This window comes from Tachypleus tridentatus, chromosome 6, assembly GCF_004210375.1.
Source record: "Tachypleus tridentatus isolate NWPU-2018 chromosome 6, ASM421037v1, whole genome shotgun sequence".
NCBI classification, from domain to species: domain Eukaryota; kingdom Metazoa; phylum Arthropoda; class Merostomata; order Xiphosura; family Limulidae; genus Tachypleus; species Tachypleus tridentatus.
In genome coordinates, this window is record NC_134830.1 from 79837584 (window position 1) to 79861724 (window position 24141).

A 24141-nucleotide genomic window follows, 5' to 3' on the forward strand; every position below is an offset into this window, starting at 1 on the left:
CTGCAACGAATAACAGTAAGTACGTAAATACGCAGAAGGGGCTCGGCCGAATTGCATATTTTTGCAATGGAAAAAAATATGCTTATGTATTTATAGCTCAGCTATTGATAGTATTTAACGATTTGAATGTTTGTGGATTGTCTATAAACAGCCGTGCAATTGTTTAAGCTATATTTCAACTCAAAATGCTTCCGGATTTAACCTCATGGAACTTTTTTACAATATTTCTGAGAGGCATTCCCGCAGAACCCTTGTAGCACTACCTGAATGTTGATTGTGTTGGATTTTGAACTCGCATATTATAACCGCCTTTCTAATATTCTACGCATGGGACTGATAAAATAAGGTTTTTATAAAATTCTCGAACGTTTAATGAAAAACGGCTGCGTTGTGAGAACGCATAGCTCAAAATTACAAATTACAAGTTAAAGGTTAAGAAAACGTGAAAAGAACTGAGAGTAAAGACGAACTAAAAGACTAGTAATGCGCTAGGTAGTATAGTTACACATTCTTACGTGAACATTTAGACTGTCTCCCGCAATTCATCGAGCCATGAAAAATGTTTCGATCAAAAATCTTGGCTTTTCAAATAAACAACAAATACAACGAAATTATTTACCAAATGTTTAATATTCTCTTGCAGTGACGGAGTAAAAATGCATCACAATTGGGAAAATTACTCCCAGGAAAACAGGAGAATGCAAAGATATTTAATCCAGAATTCATTATATTTCATGGCACAAAGACAAGCCCTGGACTGCGGCCCGCAGTGGGCGAGTGTGTGATGCAGTAGGTCAAATAAATCTTGTCTCCTGTGCTCCTGAGTGTGAATTTCAAAACACCAGAAAATAGGGGTGGTTTCTAGATAACAATTTAAGGTTTACCCAGTTGTTTAATCAATGTTTTTTTGTTATTTTATGGGTTTATGCTGCTAAGAGTGTATAACATTTATATACTGGTCTATGATGCCATTATAAATGTGTTGTTACATAAGGTTAAATAAAATTACATAAGATTCTTAAGCAAACAACATGAAATTATGTACACGATTAATTTCTTTAAAGTTTATATGTGCGTTAAAGTAAATCATTTTCACTAAGTAATTGGTGACATTTAATTGCATGCTCAAGTATATTTGTTTCTCTATTACTTTCATCAAATGCTATAAATAATGTAACCAACGAAGTCATGGACTCGCATCAGTTTGGTGAATCTTTTAATCTAGTTATTATGACAACTCCTGACTGTTTTAGCGCCACTATAAAATCGTTTTATTTCTCGCTTAACCAGAAATCCACTTTACGTCGTGAATTTGCCTTTGACAAAGTTATATTGTGGATGTCGTCTGTATGTAGCGCCGTTTACAATATGTTTTTACTATTTTTACATCATCTTCTGAAAAATATGTAATTGAGTACTAAAAGTTATACTGTTTTAAGCACCTACGAAAAGACAAAAGGTAGGAGTAAATGATACCCTTGGTTTTATTACGCTTATCACTGGCCGTTCCTCTTCAACCGGCCGATTTTCTATGGACAAAGTTCAAAATCATCCATTTAACAATCCAAAAAACAACAGATAGCAAGACAGATAAAATAAGCAACTGTGTAATTTATTATTATACAGTAGTAAACGACTTAACTCATGGATAATCTCATTTCTCAAGGACATTACGGGTCAGAAGTAGTTCTTAATCGATTGTGATCATTTAATTTTCAAGTAATACAAAAGTAAGGTAGTAAAAACAATGCTTGTTAAGATTTAATAACTTGAAACAGAAGAAAATTACATTATGAAATTTTAACACTATTATAATAGAAAAATGATCACAGAGGTAAGGGAACTAGGCTTATGTTTTAGCAAGTCTCATATTAACAGAATTATGGTAACTTTGTCTTTTATAGTTTCTAACATATCATTGCTAAATAACTCGAAGTTCTAAGATGTTATTTATGATTTAAGAAATATAGACAGGGCTGTAAATTAATGAACGTTGAATATTGTAAATTTACCCTTAAAATTATCTTAATTGTGGAATTATATACATTAATTTCAGTCTTCAGCTTGTACAATGAAAGGATCTTAAACTAATTAGAATGAACGACAACGTCACATTTTACTTGGGCATATTCTAATATATTTGACCTACTAGGTAGTATACAAGTTGATATGTTCATTTATTCGAGTTAATAGTTTTTATTTTTTTATGAAAGTAATTTAGACTTGCTAATTGCAAGGGCAAATAAATTTATAAACTAATAACGATGATTGTAAAGTTGAAATCTAGTCTTTACTGTCGTCTACGTTCTTTCATTAAATTTAAAGTTTAAATATGCACCATAACCATATATGTGGGTACGCCCTTCAAATAACCTGTCTTAACCGATTTTTAATAACCAAAGAATATTTACTAATAAATGTGGTTAATTGGTGACTAGGTAATATTTAGACACGCTCTGTAAGAAAACTTCTCTTATTTCAACAAGTACAGAATATTCTGTAAATCACAAAACGTATAACTTATTTTTGCCTAAAGAATCTTGATAATAAATTCTGTATGCACAGTTTCGTATATAAACATGATGAATAGTATTTTAACTAAATATTTCAAACGTTCAGAATAAAGTTTTAAAAATTAAAATATTTAATTTATGCAGCCTGTGAATATTTTCTTGTGATACATTTCATATTGAAATTCTCCATTAGTGTTATTAGTCAAAGTGTCCACAAAAGGAAGTTTATACTTCAGTAAATGTTATGCTGTTACTTTTACTGTTTAGGTGTTGAAGAAACTTGAAAGCTTGATCAGTGTTCTTACAACCGGTGAAGTTATATTTAACATATCTATGGTAATAAAGGTATAAACTGTCTTAAGCAATTTTCCAACCAGTGTGCTTCATTAAACCAAAAATACATTTAACAAAAGATGGTGTAAGTTTCGAGCCCATAGCAGCACCATCGACTTGTTCATAAAGCTTTCTGTTCAATGACAACAAAAAAGAAAAACAAGGTTGTTTTAGTGCCAAAGCTCATAAGTTTCTAAAACATATTTCGGGATAAAAACTTGTGGTGAATGTTTTCAAAAAGTTAATTGGAAAACCAACCACAGCATGATTATAATTCCAATGTTCGATACGTCTTTTTTTTAGTGATTTTTTTTTTGCTGGTAGTATAATATTCAAACACTGTTTTCATTCAGAATATTTTATTTTTTAATATAAACTTTTACACTTTAGCTCCCATTTTGTTAGTAAAATCTTGATGCAATTTCACACATTTGGCTACATAATAATTTTGCTATATTTATGATTTTCTTTATCTAAAATGTCAATACTCGGTTCCCTAATGGGACGGCTGTAATATGGATTGTAAATAAATACATTGCACTATTAATTGACACCAGGTGTATAATTCGTCAAAGATTTCTTCAAACTGCAATTACTTGTAAGTACATTTAATTTTTTATGTGTGAATGCAAAGTTCAAAAGCTTTTTTTTTTAGTATTTTACACCAAAGACCGAAATATATATTTGATATACCTTAAGGTATTGTTTATGTTCAAATCCATGTTAAATGAGAACTTGTTCTTCTGTACTTGGAATACGGTGCTGACATTGACAAATACTGCATATAATTTACGTTGCAACAAGTTATAATTGCGATTGAAAATTTATACATTTAATTACCTTGCATGTCGTATTCCAAACAATTGCTAAAAAATTATGTACTCTGGTTTACAACTTATTCTTGCTTGAGAGTTAGATTATGACAAGCCTAGCGTATATTAAACCACGCGTTAGTGGATAAAGGGTCTGACTGCTGTACATTTTGTTTCCATGACATGTAATTATCAAACGTTCAAGTTTATCATGTTGGTACAGTGATCCTACTTTCTGTATGATCTTGACGGAAAAGAAAATAGAAAACAAACGATTACTCATAAGTAAAGCTTCATTCATATCTTTCGTTGTTTTTATTTGTAACATAATTTTTGATTTTGTAACCGTTTGCTGAAATAATCTGAACAATATAATTAAGCTATTGTATTTTTTGTCAGTTACTTAAGTGTCACTGTATTCACTTTAAGTCGTAAATCTTCAAAACTTTATCTACTTTTGTAAGTAGCAGGTTGTTTTTTTACAGTAATCTTCATAGCTTGTAAAAGACATCCAGTATAAAAGAGAAAAAGTAGGTTTATGTACTAAATTTTTAGGTTTCAGTTAATTACATTAGTTAAATCATTAACATAAAACTATACTTTCGAATCTGAAAACTTTTACCCCTCACTACCAAGATCGATTTTAACAAGGGGAATAACCAAGTGTATTTTTCTCCTGATGATTAAAAACTATAATTATTATAACGTTAAATTGTTTACACCATAGGAGTAGCACGGTCGTTACCATATATATGGTTTTCAAATAAGCCAAAATTATTTGAAGTTAAGCTCACGTTGTAATTATTTATTGAATAGTACAAATTCACCAAGTGAGATTAAACATGGTAGGTACAGTGTCAGTGTTTAATACACGGCTCTATAAGTGCAGCTCTCCCCAACAAAGTGTTTTGTACTTGGATAATTTTCTTCATAAATATGCATAAGTAACTATTCTAAGTGCTTGCAAGCGTAATACAGATTATCTTGTGACATCTCGTTTTGTAGGAGACAAATGGTTTATTAGAACAAGGAAGGAACTACCTTGTGGTTGGGATTTTCATTTCAATTTCCCCCTTTTTAAGTAACTAAGTGGGTGCACTGGGATATGTAGTGTTTAGCTATTAGCTGCGTACTGGTTTTTCAACACACCAGTCCATAGTGCCTATAAGGATACAGAGCTAAAACAAATGAACTTAGAGGTGTCAGTGGGAGTGATTTTCCGTGGCACCAGTTACATCAGGGAGACATAACTATGGAGCCAATCGGGCGGATAAAATGACGAGTAATGGTTAAGCACGGAGGCTCTCGGTAACTGGATGGAATTGAAGTGGCTTTCATAAAAGGTATTGATGTTGACAGGCAGAGATTGATGTTGTCATTGGTTGTTCCAGGCGAACAGGCCAGAGCTTTCCGTTAGTGGTGGATGAAATAGAAGTAGAACTTCTCAGAATGATTCATTCACTTAGCTCCGTTGTTGATCATTTACTGTTATATTTAAAGTAATTTTGTATCAATGTACAAAACACATAGTTGTAGCGCTTTGAGCAGAAAAACATCAATCAATGTAGCTTATCTCCACAGTTATTTTGTGTAATTGTCTTAGAAAGAAATTTGTACATAAGTAATGTAGGTCTAAAACGAAACATTTTAACTTTTTTTTTTTTTTTTGGCTCCCTGGTGCCATAGCTGTAAGTCAGTGGGCTTTTACGCTAAAAAAACAGGTTTCCATTACAGTGGTGTACAGACCACAAACAGCTCATCGTGAAGCTTTGTGCTTAGCAACTAAAATAAATTTTTAACGAATTATGGTATAATAAGAAAATAAACAATGACTGTTATGTATGATGTAAAAAACGCACATTTGCATGTACAAAATTCTGAATGAAAAATAATGTAACTATAGCTACCGCCATGTATTTATCGAAGATATCTATTTCGAATATTAACTATTTAATGTCAGGTAAAGAAAATACACTATTTTAGTATGTAAATTAGCAGAATTTTCGTGATTAAACAAATTTAACTAACGAAGTAAATTTTGTTGCTTCATAAGTTTAACGACTAGTGTCTATGAGACAAATGAAAAACGCATTCATGTACTTGTTTTTCATGTTGTTAATCTTGTATATTTGAAGGTTTTAATGTAATAACTATTATATAATTTTTTTACATTAAAAAGTATCAATACTCTCAGAAGACAACAGTATTGTTTGAATAAGGCAGTAAAAAGGTATGCTGTTTTCTCATTCCTAACGCTCGTGACAAAAATTAGTCAATTTTTATTTGCCTGAAGTTCCTTTTCTGTATTCAGTTTTATTCATTTATTTTGTATGTTGTAGACCTATTGTGGTATATTAAAGGACTGTTTGGAATTCGCACGATTATCATGCGTATAATGTCAAATCATTAGAGATGTATGCTTTATTTTTTTATCATACGTTTTTGGAATTGAATAAGTTATAACTAATGTTATATCAAAACCAAAATAAAAATCAGCAGACCTTCTTATCAAATAGACTACAAATACGGCTGGCCGCCGGAATTATAGTTTTGCAGTTTTAATTTTTTTAACGTTTTCCCTTCGAATTATAACACGTCGTTGGCTCAAGATAGCTGTAAATTATCAAACCATTTCTGTTGCTCGCGTTCTTACAATACTTTTATATTGTCTTAAGTATTTTTAGCAATGTGTCTTTTAGGCACGTACCTTTATCCTAGATTAGCTCATACATCATTGTTTTTGAAATGGAAACATGAGAAGCTGTGAAGGCGCTGTATATTTATCTTATGAGTGAAACCGAGTGAAGCTTAGCTGTTAGAGTATTGTAACTATGAATCCAAATGTTTCATGTTCGTGGTTTGTTACCACACAACCGCGCTTCGCTTTTTCGTATTGTGGGTGCGCTATAAAAGTAAGGTCAAAACCCTTTATTCGATTGGAGAAAACTACCCCAAAAGTTGGTTGTATCTTCGTGATACCTCCTCTATTTGAAATTAGGAACGATTATGTGCAGATAGTTTGTGTAGTATTGCCGATATTCAGAAACAAGCACACCTTTTACAAGTAAAATGTAAACCGTACGTTTTACGTTCTTTTATGACTATCGTCAACGGTGGATGAACGGTAAGATTTAAGGATTAAGACGTTAAACTTCGGACCTCAATCTCTATAATTGCGTAGTTTTATGTTTAAAATTGGCAAATAAACTGATGTTGAAGAAGTAATTTAGTAAATTGGTGTATATCACGTGCAATACACTTATACATTATAAAGTATACTGATATTGAGACACTGAAAATGTAACGAAATCATTTTGAAATCATTTCATAAATATGGCTTAAAATTATTAATTAAATGCAATGTAAAAAACAAAACACTAAGATTTTAAAAAGATAGAACATTTGTAATAGTTAACATGCGTCAAAACGTTTTATTCTAAATTATTTATTGTGCGATAAAGGTCGGGCATTTTTATAGCTTGCAAGAGAACTAACGAGCAGTTCGCTGGTCCTTTATATGCACAATGTGTATTACAGCGCCAGTACTGACTTCTTTTCTAATAATAATTAGTATAGACACATAAGAGGCTGTATTTTTCCTAGAGGGGCAAATAATATTTTACAACGCTTAAAATGTTTCTTTATATAAAAATAAAAACATTATCAGAACAGTAAATAATTGGACTTGGTTTAATATCCTCTTTCCGGAGAACCTTAAGGGTAAGTAAAATATTTAGAGACTATAAAAGTAAAAGTGTCTAAACACATATTCGATTATGAAGTGCCTGGTGTCCAACAAACCAGTAGAGGCACGAACTGAAGCATTTTTGGAATTAAAGGTTTCTGTCATTCAGCATTTTGGAATATTAGTCTTCAAATCTTTGGGTTGTGCCAGTGAGCATCAAATAATGTCACCAAAACTCTGAAGCGCATGACTATGGCTGCTTCTTTTCCTTTCTTACGATCTTGGATTTGAAACTGACTTGGTCAGTGTAAAAAGAACTTAAAAACTATTAAACACAAGTTACATCGCTTTAGGTGTAAAACGTTTAACATGGAAAAAAGTAATCGAGCACTTTTCAGAAATCTTGTAGTACACACATGAGTTAATTCAGGGCTGAAAATTATTTGTTATCCTACGTTTCTTCTTTCGAAAAAATATGGAAAGCATTGCACCAATAATTGTGACATTAATTGAATAACTTGACTAAATGAAGCTTGCAAGCCATCTGTTGGGAATTAATGTCAAACATTTGGTCAGTTTCGCAGATATTAATGTGCAAAAAGAAATAAAATTTATGTAAGTGAAATATATAATATATATAAATTAAACTTCACGTCTTAATATGATTAATATAAGTTAAAGTATTCAGTTGCGTTTGAAATATGTTTATAGATACCTATACACTTTTTATAAATGCATTTGACAGATTTTGTTTTATAAGAGGCCCGATATGGCCAGGTGGTTGGGGCGCTTAACTCGCCCTCTGAGTAAACTGTATTTTTGTAGTTCTGACACCTCAGTTAGGATGTGCTTGAAACATAACTTTGCGAAATATAGTTTTTGTTGTTGAACTCTTAACATTAGAAGGTTCGATGCTACTACCCGTCAAAACATGGTTTTAAGAGGCCATTTTTAAAACGTATCTTTAAAAAATACATAACCTTAAAACTGTGTATGTATCTGTAAGTAAACCTGTATGATGTATTCTCTTAATCGCGAAACTTGGTAGATGTGCAGTTACATATTTACTTATTAAACAAATTTGAGAAAAAATGTGTAATCTCACTTGATTATATTTCGTTTTATTAGATTTTAAGATTACGTGATTTACTAAGAATAATATATACTTACTAAAATAATGCAGTTCGTCAGACTTTTCCTTTTACTGCTCCACGAGCTAGGATAATACCTTTCACATTACTACATGCATACAGTGAATCACTGCGGATTAAAGGTGACAAGAGTAAAGCCATGTGTCGCCTGTAATCGCAAAAATGTCTTCAGAAAATCACAAACCGGTAACATGGATGATCCAACGTAAGACCACCAGTGCTGGATGTTGTATGGTTTATTTACTATAGAAACGGCAAAAAATTAAAATATAAACGACCGTGCACTGGTTCCCAAGCAGGTTTTCCTGATACTACACAACTCTTCTATTGCTTGAAAGGTATACATTCAAGTTGCAGTGGAAAGACTATAAATGAATCAAGGAAAGAAAAGCGTTGATGAGGTCTAAAATAACACCTACGAAAACATTTTTGCTGGTGTTAATATATACAGTCTATATTCTGAGTTTTTTATCTTGTATACGTGTAGTCTAGTCGTTTCACAGCAAAGCTATTTTGTATTTAAACGCACTTGTTCATTTGTTTAAGAAACTTATTCAACACCATACGAAGTTTTTAGCATATACTTTGTGCTTGGAAAAGGCAAACATTTCAAAGCAACAATTTTGTGTATTTGTGTTGTGATTAATTAAATCTGTAGGCAGTCGGTATCTTGTCAGTTTAATTTTACGTGTTTGTATTTAGTAATTCGGTGTTTTATTATTTGTAGACTCGAAACTAATATGGATCGAGAAGATTCGTCCTTGCCTCGTGGAGATAGCTGGGTGGGTCCAATTCATGTCTCTCGCAGCCAGGAACCTCTAGTTGCCGATGGCTTACACCATAGCGAGGCCGTGACACTGCATCCCGAAGTAATGTCAGAAGGAAGCGATATACTACAGGCCTGTGATACTTTGGACGCCAACGATCAAGGTGGGCCTTGTGGATGGTTTGGGATCCATCCATTATGTTTTCAGAAATTTCGAACACCGAGGTGGGTGCTTTTCTGGTTATGCTGGGCCGGAGCTTTGCAAGGGCTTATTGTGAACGGCTTTGTCAACGTCGTCATCACAACCATCGAACGAAGATTTAATCTAAAAAGTCGAGAGAGCGGTTTAATAGCAGGATGCTATGATATAGCATCTTTCTTGTGCCTTATACCTGTAAGCTATCTTGGTGGAACCCGCAACAAACCGCATATCATCGGCGGTGGTGTACTAGTTTTGGCCTTGGGCTCCTTTATCTTTTCGCTACCACACTTTTTGTCTGACACATACACATTCAGTAAAGAAGTACAAGACGTGTGCAACCTTAACCACAACTGGACTAACTGTAATAACAACGTCAGTTACGTCCTGTCTAACTACAAATACGTATTCTTCTTGGGACAACTGCTTCATGGGGCCGGAGCCTCTCCCTTCTATACTCTAGGTTGTACTTACTTAGATGAAAATGTTTCTACAAAGATGTCTTCAGTTTATCTTGGTAAGTACGTAGTTGTAGATAAAGAATATGCAGCCGTAACATTGTTCTATTAATTAATTTTGTTTCATGCCAGTGAAGATTGTAAGTATATACGACCCGGAAACTCTGCAGTGTTACTTTTCAGCAATATTTTGTTAATTTACGAGAGGGAATGTTTTCATATTTCCGATACACTAACGGTAAAATACATCTTAGAATATTTATATTTTCGCAAAATAGCGTAAGTTAAACCATAAAAATAATACCATTGCTCAACTGAATAAGAACCGTGATAATTTCATTTTATATTAACAACAATAACCAAAATACTAATGTCCCAAGGTGACTCATTTGTGGTCTTATAACGTTAAATATTTTGTTTCTATATCTAAGATAGGTAGAGCACAGATTGTTCTTGAAAATAAAGGTACACAATGAACTAACAAACAATTTTGTACTAATATAAACGTATTAAAAATATATAAGTTGGAACACCAGTACCGTTGGGACAGTTTTCTTTGACGTTCGAATAAATATTAAATAAAAAAAATAATTTTATTTTTTTCTTTAGTGAAAAGAATGGGAATGAACTTCAACTTGTGCTTACTGTTGCAGGCAATTTTTTAAATTAAAAAATGCCTTGTTTCTCCAAAGAAAAAATTAGTGTCATATGATTAGCTTGTGGGTTAATACCTGGAGTTTTCTCTAAAATTTAGAAATATTTGACAGTATAAAAACGCGAATTACGCTAGAGCAGATGTTTTATTTTGTTAGACAGTTTATCTGTTATTGTGTAAGTCAATTGCCCATTTAAGTGCTGTAACTATTGAGTTTGTATTAAAAAAAATTCATCCTGCTGTTCATCTTTTAATCATTAAGTAGTAAACCTTCTCACGTAAAGTCGTAAAAACTGACAAGCAGTAATGGCCATCTAATGAAATATATTTGGGGTGTTACATCATAAGGTATCTTTGTGAAATTCAGGTGATTAGAAATATCTGTAAAGACGTACTTAAATTGTCTTATGTATATGTTCCACATGAAATTAGGATTTATTAGCATGTTCATAGATTTCATAGAAGGTGAGGATATGCAAGTTAGGCTAAAGAAGTAGAAGTAACATATTTAAAGGAAACTGCCCATTTGACAGTGAAAATTTACTTAAAGTTGCAGATAAATATCGAGTACTATCTAGAAATTATAGGATCGTACAATCAAATTATGTGGAAGCATAATTTTTTTATTAGGGAAGTTTAAAAGAACTCAAAGGATTAATTAGACAACCAGCCCTGCCTAAGTAATGTAATCTGTAGCATTAGTCAGTTGTACGACCTTTTATAACACTGTACACCAAAGGTGAAGAATTTGATCCTATCATCCTTAAGTTGCCGGATGTAAAATTCTCCCAACGAGTCCTTGCAACACTATTTTATTTCTGTTACACTCGCTACAAGATGAAATCTGATACTATAGTTCTCACGTACTGTAGAGGATGTTCGGGCAGGTTATCTGGACTTTTAGTTTCGGCCATACGTTCCGAACCCTCTCCGATGTTTACAGTAACAGTGGTACGAACCTTCAAAAGCATCATGTCGTGGTTCTTTAGCGTGTTCTCGATGTGGTGGCAAAGACCATGGCGCTTACGATGCGAACTGGATCTGCACTGTGTTAACTGTAATGGCTTCCATCCATCTTGCTTTTCTTACTCAGTGTGGGTGCAGCATTTGAAAATGGTTAATAACATTTTTTACTCCTATGCTCGAATGTTAATGTCCTCAACTCCATCTAGGACTGTGGAGGACCACCTTTCCTCGGTGAGCTATGCTCTTTGTGAATATATTATCTGGCATTCCTCCCCTTGACCTTTGTATCCAGGTGCAGCTGCTTTGGATATGTCTCTGGATGATGATGTTGTCTCCACTGATCAGCCCATCCCGTCATAGCTTATTACCGTCCTCATCTGTGACCGTTCTTTGAGTCATCTAAGGAAAGCAAATACTCTTGATTGGAAGTATCGTTTTCTCTTTGGTGAAAATCTTTCAAATCATTCTTCCATTCCAGTTTATGTATATGGTTCAAAATCAGGTGATGTGGGATCTGCTATGGTTTGTAGTTCACAGGATCCTCTCTATAGTTTCTGCATGCCATTTATCTTGCTCTTGATCACATAGAAGCTATGCAGTACACAGATTGTACTATACATAACCACACTCTTTTGGCTCACTACCCTGGAATCGTAAAACATGTTCTTGCTCTGTTTTCATTTATTTTTAACAATGGCTGGCTCATTTTTCTCTATTCTTTTCATATCCAGTTTTCAGGATACATGGCCACGTTAGTATTTGCAGAAACGAGCTCTCTGACACCCCAGTTAAGTCCGTCCACTCGGACTACAGTACTGTATTGAAGAACTGGCTTCGTGCCAACTGATAGTCGACTTGAAATAAGCAAAGTGATAATCAGCTTTCTGTTGTTTTTTGGCAACCTTGATTCCATAAGCAAAGTGATAATCAGCTTTCTGTTGTTTTTTGGCAACCTTGATTCCATAAGCAAAGTGATAATCAGCTTTCTGTTGTTTTTTGGCAACCTTGATTCCATAAGCAAAGTGATAATCAGCTTTCTGTTGTTTTTTGGCAACCTTAATTCCATAAGCAAAGTGATAATCAGCTTTCTGTTGTTCTTTGGCACCCTTGATTCCATAAGGATTGAAAGGAGGAAGTTGTCCTAACTCGACTACGTACTAGTCACATTTTTTTTAACTCATTGCTTTCTTTTATCTTGGATTGATACACTAATATGTAGTCTTTGTAACACTCAAGTCACAACATTTCATGTTTTACTGTCGTACCGACGTTACGACCGTGAGTGATGGCACCATTTTAGATACATTTTTTCTACGACTTTGTTTGACGTTGGCCATTGGAAATGGTGCCACTGTTCAACTTGCTTTTGTTTTCAACTTTTTACGAGCAATTGACATTTTTTAAATTTGTTTAAACCTTTTACCGATTTTAGGATATTGTTCTGTTTTATATTGATTTTTAAAACCTTTTATAATACCCTTACCTATCCTTTTTTGTACTTGCTGTTCAACACAAATAGCCTAGTTGTTTTGCGTCAATAAACGCCAGTTACTCAATCATTCTGGATAACTATCTAATTAATCCTTTAAGGTCTTCTAAACTTTAATGAAATAGAGTTGATATTTTCAAACTATTTGACCTTACATTCCCGTAATACCTGGATGATGCTTTTGTTGTTCATCTGCAACTTTGCAAACCCCTTACTACAGCCCCAGTATAGTAGTTGATCTGACAACTCCTGGTTGCAAATCAAACATTAATGTTTCCAAAGAAATATGAAGGCATGAAAAATCAAGTATTAATAGAACTGAGTACGTGTCTGTGGTTACCACTTGTAATTTTGAAGATGATGGGCTCATTAAGGTTTATGCAGACAAACGAAAAGTGAAATGCAGAATGTTATCCTTTCCTGAGGAATAATTACTGTGGATGGTTTATCTAAGTAAAATTTTTCAACTTTGATCTCAACAGTAGTCACAGACAAGTATAATTTGAAAGAAAGCAAATTAAGAAAAAAAGACAGCTTTTACTGCAGGTAATGGGTTTTGGCAACTTGTTGTGTTAACTATTTGGATTACATAATACATCTGCTATATTTGAATGACTAATGGAATGTTTTCTTTTTGGACCACCCTTGAATGTTATACTCATGAACTCAGATAATATTACAGGCATAAATCTTTATTAGAGCTCGTGATATGGTAAGCAAAGTTGCAGAATGTCTGAGGAAAGAGAACCTTAAGCTAAATTATTTTTTTTAACCAAATTTTCCCTTAAACTCCCTAAAATTCACTCCTTCCAACATCTGGAAACAACCCATTCCAAAGATCAATCACCTTAAAAGAAAAATTAACTGTCTTAACTGGAAATTACTCGTACTTTATTAAAATTTGTATTATTTCCCCTAGTCTTACCAATCACACCATAATGTACGAATAAAAAAAATGACACAGGGACACTATCACTTATTCTATTAGAAACCTTAAACACCTCAGTCGTATCCTTTCTAACATTTCAAAGACAAAACCAAAGATCTTAATCTGTTCTCGTACGACAATCTTTCCATCCCAGGTATCTTTGTGACGATTTAGGGAGCCAATATTAAGGTATAAAGATGCCGTCACCCCGAAGGTATTATGGGAAAGAAGTTGAGAAGGGGTTTCGTGACAACTGTTCCACGAAGTGACGTTAGTGGGTTGATAATGTGCTATTAGGGGTAGATAGTTCCAAAGAGAGATGCTGAGGTTAAATATTTCTTAAATCTAAGAGTGGGCGATTTGATCATCCGTGTTGCGCGAGCATATGTTTGTGTTCTTTCTCACGTCAAGCTGTCGTGTTGTATAAATATTTTACTATTTTTCTCAAAACTATATTAATTTCTGTATCACTGTTAGTGTTAACTTTAGAGTTTCACTTCATTAGGAATAATAAACAGAATCTTCGAATATGTAAAATTAATATTTAATACATTACAGGTTTATTTTTATGACGCCACATGACCTTCTGGTCTGTGGCTAACATTCTCATCCTTTGACTTTTTTTTTTTTTTTTTTTGGACAATAAAAAAATTTAAGTAGCTTTTCTCTGAACCATTTCAAACAATTCAACGTCCTTCCTAAGTTAAGGAGCCCAATACTGAACAAGATACTCCACCTATGGCGTAACCACCAACCTGTGCAATGAAACTGGAGCAAATGTTTTTGTAGAAATAGCTTAAATCCTATTTGCTGTACCACTAGTAATAGCACACTGCATGGATGGCGTAAGATTTATCAACAATAACTGGGATATTTTTTCTACTATAACACTTTTCTTAATTTTTAGTGAACTTTGCTATGTTCTTTTCGACTCTGGAATTTTTTGTTTGACCAGTTCACTTGATCTTTTATAATCCTTTGAGTTTCATGTCCTAACAGCCAATTTAAACTTCTTAAATTTATTATGCTTTTCCTTTATTTTTATTTTGTATACATTTTAACCGACCAGATTCTTTACTTGTTACTACTTTTTTACTGTAAGGAACTTGTTTGTCTTGAATATTTAAAAATGTATTCTGTAAGCTCTTCCACATTTGATCTCTTTCAAATTAGTAAAAATTGCCCAATTCGTCACAAACATAGTTCTTATCGCATCCCTTCGAAATATGTTTTGACATTTGTAGCCGAAATCTTTATTTTTTATATACACATATACATAGACCAAATATAATCCAATCATTTGCATCAAGATGTTCTCCAGTTCCCATTCTCTGAACCATTTCTTTATTAGAAGTTAACAATAAAGTTAAAATATTGTTGTTCCGAGTAGTTTCCCAGATCAAGTGAAGAAAGTAATTCTGAATTCTTTCAAAAACCTTTCTCCTTCATGGTTTGCTTCTAACGTTTCCCTATCTACGTACCTGAACTTGCAGTTAATCATTGGGTATATGTTTGGTATTGTCTTATCTAGATGTTTTTTAAAGTATCTCAGTAGCAACAAGTTTTCATCCTTGATTTCTAATATTCGTCAAGCTTTGGTAGTTTGATGCAACATTACAAGATTGCGAAGTATTATTAAAACTTTTTTTCTTTTTCGGTGAGTTGTTTTATAAGTAAATTCTGCATGAATTTAACCTTGAATAATCTATATTTTAATTTTTAAACTGCTTAATATTTTGGGTATTTAGTTCAATACCTTAAGTATTATTAGTAGATAGCAGGCAAACTGATGGATCAGTTTCTTCAGATAATGTCCGGAATAATGATAAATTGATTGCAGTTGTTATAAGTATATTACTGTAAAAACAAAACAAAGAATTATAGTAAAGAAAATATCAGTCTAGGTCAGCGATTCTTAAACTGTGTGCCGCGAGAAATTGGCAGATGTGTCGCGGTGTTTTTGAAACACATTCAACTTTCTTGGGATTTTGCAAGTAAGTCGAACACATCAGTTAATAAAAACTATTATAGAGACACTGAAACCTTCCAAAACATTCGATGATTTTCATTGAACTCGAGCACTGAGAAGTTCATACTAAAATTTCATTCTCCACTGCAACGGTTCGACTGTTAGTTTAATTGTGGCGCAGCAAGCGCTTCGTACGTCATAAATGATACATCAAACAATCAAACTGCTTTATGGAACACGTTCTCATTCTACGGTAAGCTACAGCTACTCTGCTGTAGGTAGGAATTTTATATCAACTGCAGAACTTCGTGCGTATCGTGTAGGAATTAGCTTTATCATTTATCTGTGGAAAAATATTTAAGTAAGTGTGGTGCTGCAAAGGAGAATGTGTTAAATCGAAAGCAAGGAATCAACGAAAATACAAAAACGAATACATCGAATACGGCTTTATCGCTTTGGAATCGGAACATTCTCAATTACCATTCTGCCTACTTTGCAATGCAGCTTTATCGAACGAGGCGCTTGTTCGTAGCAAACTGAAGAGACACTTGGAAACAAATCATTCAGCTGTGAAGGATAAACCAAAAGAATACTTCGAGAATCTCTTGGCTCAACAACATGAACAATCAAGGAAGTTTGTGAACTACATGAAGCTGCCCGAAAAAGGATTGATTGCAAGTTGTAAGATCGCTCATTTGTTGGCAAAACGCAAGAAATCGCATACGGAGACCGAATCAGTCATTGCGTCAACGTTAGCAATCATCGTTGAAACTATGCTTGGAACGGATGCCGCCAAAAAGGTTAAGCAAGTTCCACTCTCCAATGACACAATTTTCGCAGAATTGTAATGTAGACTTGTCGTCGGATTTGAAGGATCAAGTTTGCGAACACTTCGAAGCGCCTGAAGATGAATTGTCTCTGCTATGGTCTCTTCAAGTTGATAAATCGACTGACGTTAGTGGAAAAGCTCAAGTTCTGGCTTTGTTCGATTCATAAAAGATAGAAAAATAGTAAACGAATATTTATTTTGCAAAGATTTAAAAAGTACAGCGAAAGCACAAGACATTTTCGAGTTGGTGAATGAAAACATTTTGCTCTTTAAATTACATTGGAATAACTGTGTCAGCATTTGCACCGATGGCTGTTCTTCAATGTAAGGAAAAAAGAAGGGATTCGTCACTCTGGTGCGCCAACAAAATCCAAACATTATGATTGCTTACTGCATGATTCGGAGAGAGGCACTCGCCTCCAAATCTTGGCCGAAAGACTTAAAGTCTGTTATGAATCAAAGTTATTCAAATGGTGAATTTCATCAAGTCTCGGCTACTTCAATCTCAACTTTTCTCTCATCTCTGTGAGGCGATGGATTCAGACTACAAAAAGCTACTGTATCACACTGCAGTTTGATGGCTTTCGAAAGGAAAGGTGTTAAAGCGTCGTGTTCAAATGAAAACTGAAGTAATTTCTTTCTTGGAGGTTGAGGAAGCAGGTTTTGAATTTTCTTCTCATGATGAGATCTGGTGGCTGAAGGTTCAGTTTCTCTCCGACTTGTTTGACAAATTAAATTCTCTGAACATAAGTCTCCAAGGACCATCTGAAAACATTATTACTGCAACGTCCAAACTGAAGGCCTTCGATAAAAAGGTGACGCTGTGGAAGAATAAAATCTCGAAAGCAATCCTTGATTGTTTTCCTTCTGTTAACGAATGTCCATCAAAGAAGAAAATTGTCCCTCAAATTTTGATCACATTAAGCGACCTACAGTCCACACTAAAACATCCCGTCACTTGCTGTCGACGAATATAACTGGGTGACCTATCCATTTGGAATCAACGAGACGACAAATCTTGCAACTGAGGAGGAAGAACAGCTTATTGATTTACGAAACGACAAATTTTATCAGTCATTGTTTCCCGAAAAGAGTTTGGATGAGTTTTGGATATCCGTTAAAAATTCATATCCTGCAATCAGTTCAAAAACAGTTGAAGTTATGCTTTCACTTGCATCTTCGTGGTTTTGCGAAATTGGATTTTCAGCATTGACTGAAATTAAAGTCAGAAAGAGAAAGAGGCTTCTTACAGTCGATGATGAAATGTGAGCTTGTTTGTCTACGTTAGAACCTTGCTTCAATTTGATTTGCTCTCGGAAGCAGGCACAAGCGTCACATTGAAAACATATGTAAAAATAAAAAGTTTTGATTTTTCTGCTATACCACAAAATCGTTAAAAAGCCTTACAACGACACTCGCGGCCAAAGCAAGCGATAGTATTGTCAATGTGCAGATGACATTATTATCGCTTGCTTTGGCCGTGATTTTCGTTCTAAGGCTTTTAATGCTTGCCGTATAACATGTACCTAAAAATATCGTTAAGGCTTTCCAGGTGTGCCGCGAAAATTTTCAGATTGTCGTAGTGTGCCGCAAGTCAGAAAAGGTTGAGAACCACTAAGTGTTTTTGTTCCAAATTAGTGCTTTAAAAGATTATTGATTTAGCTACAAACATGATATGGTACAATTTCTGGGTTCGGCATGGTCAGTTAGTTAGCGCGCTCAATTTGCAATCTTAGGGTTACGGGTTCAAATCCCCGTGACAACAGACATGTTTGCCCTTTCAGCCATGGAAGCGTTATGTCAGAATTAACCTTTGTTCGTAAACCTTTCATGTGAAATATAAGTAGAAACTCAAAATGAATATCCACGAAAGCCCCAGCGTACCAGAAGAACTGATAAAGAACGCATTATGAAATCCTAAAAACACTTGCTTACTGAATATACAACGTCTTAAAACGAATAGGGTGAAGTATTATTTGCTGAAATGAAGATAACTTTATGAGCTCGATGTGATCTAGTAGTAAACTCGCTGGATTATGGATCAAAAACTCTTCTATTGAAACGGCAGGTACTGTTGACTTGCTTTCTGCCATTTCTTTGACAAGTATCTCAAAACGATTTTTTTAACCTGAAAACTATGCTTTTGTGACATACTCTCATTCCATGCGTGCCAAAGATAAAGTGCAAATCGAAAATATCAGTACTATACATTTATATATTTGTTATAAAGTGGTAATGCATTTTGATATATGCGTGTATATTAAAAGTTAATTACGCGCACATTCAAAATTCTTTGGAGATTACATAAACGTGCTTAATAATAGCACGAGTTCCGCAATGGCTATGCGGTAAACATAGTGGATTCTCGTCAACAATATGTACTCAGTGTTTGTTCAGTTTTTTAATACCACTTATTTGAATCTCAGAAGTTAAACCTAAAAACAAACTATAGTGGGATCCTTCATTAATTTCTTGGCACTCGTTTAATGTTTAATGTTAAGAAACTCGTTTTAAAAATTTTCTTTACAAACAGTTCTAAAAATATGTTCCGGTCTCGATTGGACAATAAAATACAAATAACTTATTGTTCAGGATTAAAACGCCAAAAAACAAGTGTTTGTTTGTTTTTGAATTTCGCACAAAACTACACAAGGGCTATCTGCGCTAGCCATCTCTAATTTAGCAGTGTAAGACTGGAGGGAATGCAGCTAGTCATCACCACCCACCGCCAACTCTTGGGCTACTCTTTTACTAACGAATAATGGAATTGACCCTAACTTATAACGCCCCCATGGCTAAAAGGGCGAGTATGTTTTGATGCGACATGGATTCGAACCCGCGACCCTCAGATTAACACGCTTGGCCATGCCGGGCCGAAAACCAAATCAAATTGAAAAACACTTTCATACGCTCTACTACTCTCGACGTATATCAATGGGTCGTCCTTGGGAGTGTAATGTTTTGCAAAAGTAACCTTTATTTATACTATTAGCAGTTGACGAATTGTATATTAAATAATTTTGTCATCTGCTGATAACATTTCCTTTAAGTTCGTTAACCTTATTTAATAATTTAAATTTACTTTTTTTCCATTTAAGAATGTCAATAGATTAACGTATATTAATACTAATTAAATTTCAAGGTTGTGTTTAAATTGCATTTATCTTCCATTGATCTGTGTGTTTATTGTCTCTGATATGTTCTAGAAATGAAATTGTAATATTGTGTTTAATATTTCTTGTGTATTAAATCAACCTAAATTGTAAATTTCCTCTGTTGTGTTCTGTGTAAACGTACATTCACGTGAGATTTTATATATACTAAATGTTTCCATTAAATCAGTTCTGTTTGTGCGGTTTTTTGGGTTATTTAACAAAATAAGCCTGTTTTAGTGAGTAAATTGGAAAATGTCATTTGTTATTAACATTATTCTGTGATCATTCCGATAGGATGCTAAATTTATTTTTTTGTAACAGGATAATATTAACAATGAGTTTATTAATTAAGCACATAGTAGTAGAAATAGGTTTTAATTATGTTGTTAACAGAGCTGACAAAACGAACGAAAGAAAAATCTGAAAACAGATATAAAAATATTTGCTGAAAAAAGTAAAGAATGTTTGGTGCTGACATTTATATTAGGTTTACCGCGTATGTAAATTGATAAACATAAATTGATAAAGATAAAATTGATTTTATGGAAACATTTGTGTGTGTGTGTATTTAATGTGAATGTAAAATAGCTTGCAATTGTTAAAAAGAATTATTACTATTTCACCTTTAACAGAACATACCAGTTCAAAGGGAAATAAATATATTGCATTTATTGAGATAAATTATATGTGAAAAAAATTTATATTACTAAATAAGAATCATGAACCTGATGGAAACGTTATCAGTAAATGGCTTGAAGTTCGTTAATGTGTAAATTGCTCATCTGGTAATTGTATAAATAAAAGTTTTGTTTGTTGTTTTTGTGCAAAACATTTCTTGCACTCCTGGAGATGACGTATTAATATATGTCGAAGCAGTTAGAGTGTACGAGACTTGTTTTCCAGTTTCATCGTGTTTTTACTGATTTCAATCACATACATTAAGTTATTTGTTTTTTATTGTATTTTTGAGACTGGAAACTCTTATTTTTAAAATTGTGTATTAAATAATCGTTTTTTGACAAATTATTAGTTGTATAATGTAGTGGTTTTTTGTGTAATATTAAAAATAGTAGAAAAGTAAATAACATGGACAATATCAATAACAGTGTACAGTGATTGAAAGTAATAAAAAAAATGACGTTTGAATCGACATATGTGACATACAAAACATCTGGAACACCGAATTAACCTCTTCGAACTTGATTTCTTTGATATTGTAGTTGCAGTTGAAATTATAAACCTTGTAAATTCTGATTTAGAAGAAACAAAGAAAAGCGTAAAAAAATTCGTGAAGCTTTAAAAGAAGCTCGTATCATTTGAAAACTGATTGCACACAATTTTAGAGTAGAAAGGTACAAATTATCTCCATCTTTTATCTAAAATGTCAGCAAAATATGACAGTCAGAAAATATCTACCACTACCTGTTGAATGGCACAACTAATATTAGCATATATAATTATTACTATATTTTGCAGAAGTATATGGAACTTGGAGATTTACAAGAATTATCTTTATCGATGCATTAATGCTAGACATTACATTATTTAAGTTCAGATTTAAAGAAAAATTTACATTAGTTTATTATGTTGAACGGTCATGTGTCAATAACAGTGTGTGTGTGTGTGTGTTTGGGCGCGAGCAGAACATGAATATTTGAATATTACAATTGTAGTATTATGTAAGAGTAAGGTGGGAAAGAAAAGGTTTCAGACCTTTGATTAATGCTGTTAAACATCTACAGAAGAAAGGTTTCAAAGTTATCACCATGTTAGTGTTTGTCATCGTAATTCCAATACACCAAATGACTGTAAACTTGTATTTGTTTTTATTATGAAGAAAAGTTCAGTTAGAGAATAAATTGTACCAGGGGAATGAAGAATCGGATTGTATGAAAATTGCCTTCAGGACGAAATTTTAAATAGTTTTTATTGGTTTAACAACATTGGCACTATTAGACGTGTGTGAATATTTCTTCATTACATTGCGCACACGACATGTGATGGGTGAACATTTTATTTTAACTTGCACTCTTCTCTTGCTGTAGTTCGTGTTTTAAAATACAGTGAGATTGGCTTGTGCTTCGCGTGACAAATACAATTAACTGCAAATTTATAATTATAGAAGTTCTGGAGGAACGTACTGTAAGTGCGTGTGTGTAAATGTTAAGTTATGTAAGCTCCTGCCAGAAATAAACCTAATACGAAATTATAAACCCATCATTAACTTACTGAACCTTGACAATTCCGCACGTGTTTTTAAAAGCTCGTCAAATATTCCAAGGTTTGTTTTTAATAGTTAAAGTATCAGAATGGTAGCGTGGTTACAACAGTGACTGATCCTTTAAAGAACTGATACAATATTGTAGATAAAACAATAGCTTATTGAGATATTAAGTTACACCCTGAAAGTCAATTAATTAAATAGATGTCCCAAACTGTCTTTTGTTTCTAAACTTGGATGCTGATCTGTTTCTGCCCCCATAAGGAATTCAATGAAATATGCATGACTTGACTTTAATAGTGTAATAAGTGTACTCTTAACACTTGTTTCGAGTGTGAACCTCACGCCACAGCTATCTCAACACCATCGTGTCATTAGAAAAAGACCCTATCACTTACTCTCTGACTATGATAAATGAGTTGAGTGTTTCCGCTTGTCACTGACCTGTCAGTTTAGGCCTGCTCATGGCTAGTACTGTCCATTTATTTATTACGGAGATAGTTGTGTATTTCCTTTAAGCTGCAAGTGTTAGACCACATGATTAAGCCGTGTTTAACTATTAGGTAAGGCATGATCATCTCGCAGCAGGATATTACCCAGTATTAGGATATAAAGGATTGAAAATGGCCTAGTTTCTCTTGACTGCAGTTGAAGGGATTACAATGAAAATAGGAAAGTCTCTTGTCAGGTACGAATTGCATATAAATATTGTTAGCTTGAACATTTTTAAAAGTTAAATAATGCAGTATGTTCTCCATCATTGAAATATGTATCGCTAAATAAAATTGCTATGTAGAGCTTGAAAAAAAAGAACCAAATGAGATAGGGATGAAAGTTGACATATTTTATATGTGCAATATTCACATAGCATGCTAAGCTGTCTGAACTTTACATGAAGAATGTTCTTAAAATTCCTACGTTATTGGTTTCCTCACTTTATCTGTTGGAAGTTTAGAGTTTGAATAGAATCTCAGCTTTCGTCATTATACCTATTCTTGAGTTAACTTTAGAATATTGCTTTTATTTAACATTTTACGATTGAAAATTCTGGTTCTGTTTGTTTTGTTATTGAGGAAGTCAGTAATGTAGGAATTTATTATATGCGTAAAGTCGAGATGGCTTTGCCTGCTGTGTGATCATTAGCTGATCAAATGATATGGCCACTTTCATCCTTATCTTGTGTGGTTCCTTTTTCTAGCTCAGTAGCTAGCCCTACTTAGTTTTCTATTTAAAGTTTTTTTTTCGTAATACCTTGTTGTTGTTTTTTATAGGATATCTTCCGTGGATAAATGGGTTATAGAATGTATTCCAAAGCTTTGTACATATTACATAGAATAATAGGTAGTCAGAGTTTTGAAAACTGTTTTGCCCTATCAAATGATGATAAAACTATAGCCAATAAAAAAACTAGGTAAGCGCTAGGCTTGTTGAACAAAAAATAAGGAATCTCAGTTTTGGCTGTTTGCTGGTTTTAGACATTAAGACACTCTGGATAGCTGAAAAGCAGCATATAAACCGGAGATAGAGCGACTGTGCCAGGTAGATCTTCATATCTTGTAACGGATTGATCGTTATACTTTTATTACGCTTATTTTAGTAAAGTGTACTTTTTTTCTTTCATGTGACGTGTATTGTTGATTGTTTATTGCGCAAGTCCTTCCTGATCTCTAAATTTGTACAAATTTGAAAGCAAGAATCAACAATATTCGTTTAACGAAAGCGCGCTAGAACATTGTTGAAACTTCTACAAACTCGGGTGATTCGTATAAAAAGCAGCTAGCCGAGTGGCAGATTATTATTATTATTATCATCATTATTGGCCAGCTACAGTTAGTGTGCTTGTTGACCTAGGAAGCTCTAATTGTGATTAACGCCTATTAATTGGATAAATGGATGATATGACCAGGAACGTTTGTAGATTTTGAACGTTACAAACCGTTTAACTTTATTGAATTGCTTCATACGTTATTATTCCTACAAGGACATTAAATATCCTCCTCAGTAAGAAGTGA

The 24141-nt window shown here is 33.5% G+C and overlaps 1 protein-coding gene across 8 annotated transcripts in view; it reads left to right on the plus strand.

The window, feature by feature from the left end:
- Oatp26F (Organic anion transporting polypeptide 26F) overlaps positions 1-24141 on the plus strand; it is a 114573-nt gene that overhangs the window by 63397 nt on the left and 27035 nt on the right. For all 8 annotated transcript variants that reach the window (XM_076505694.1, XM_076505701.1, XM_076505700.1 and 5 more), the window contains one exon: positions 9222-9976. In XM_076505694.1, the coding sequence (XP_076361809.1) occupies positions 9235-9976 (742 nt within the window). In that variant the 5' untranslated portion in view covers positions 9222-9234. The remainder of the gene's footprint in view (positions 1-9221; positions 9977-24141) is intronic.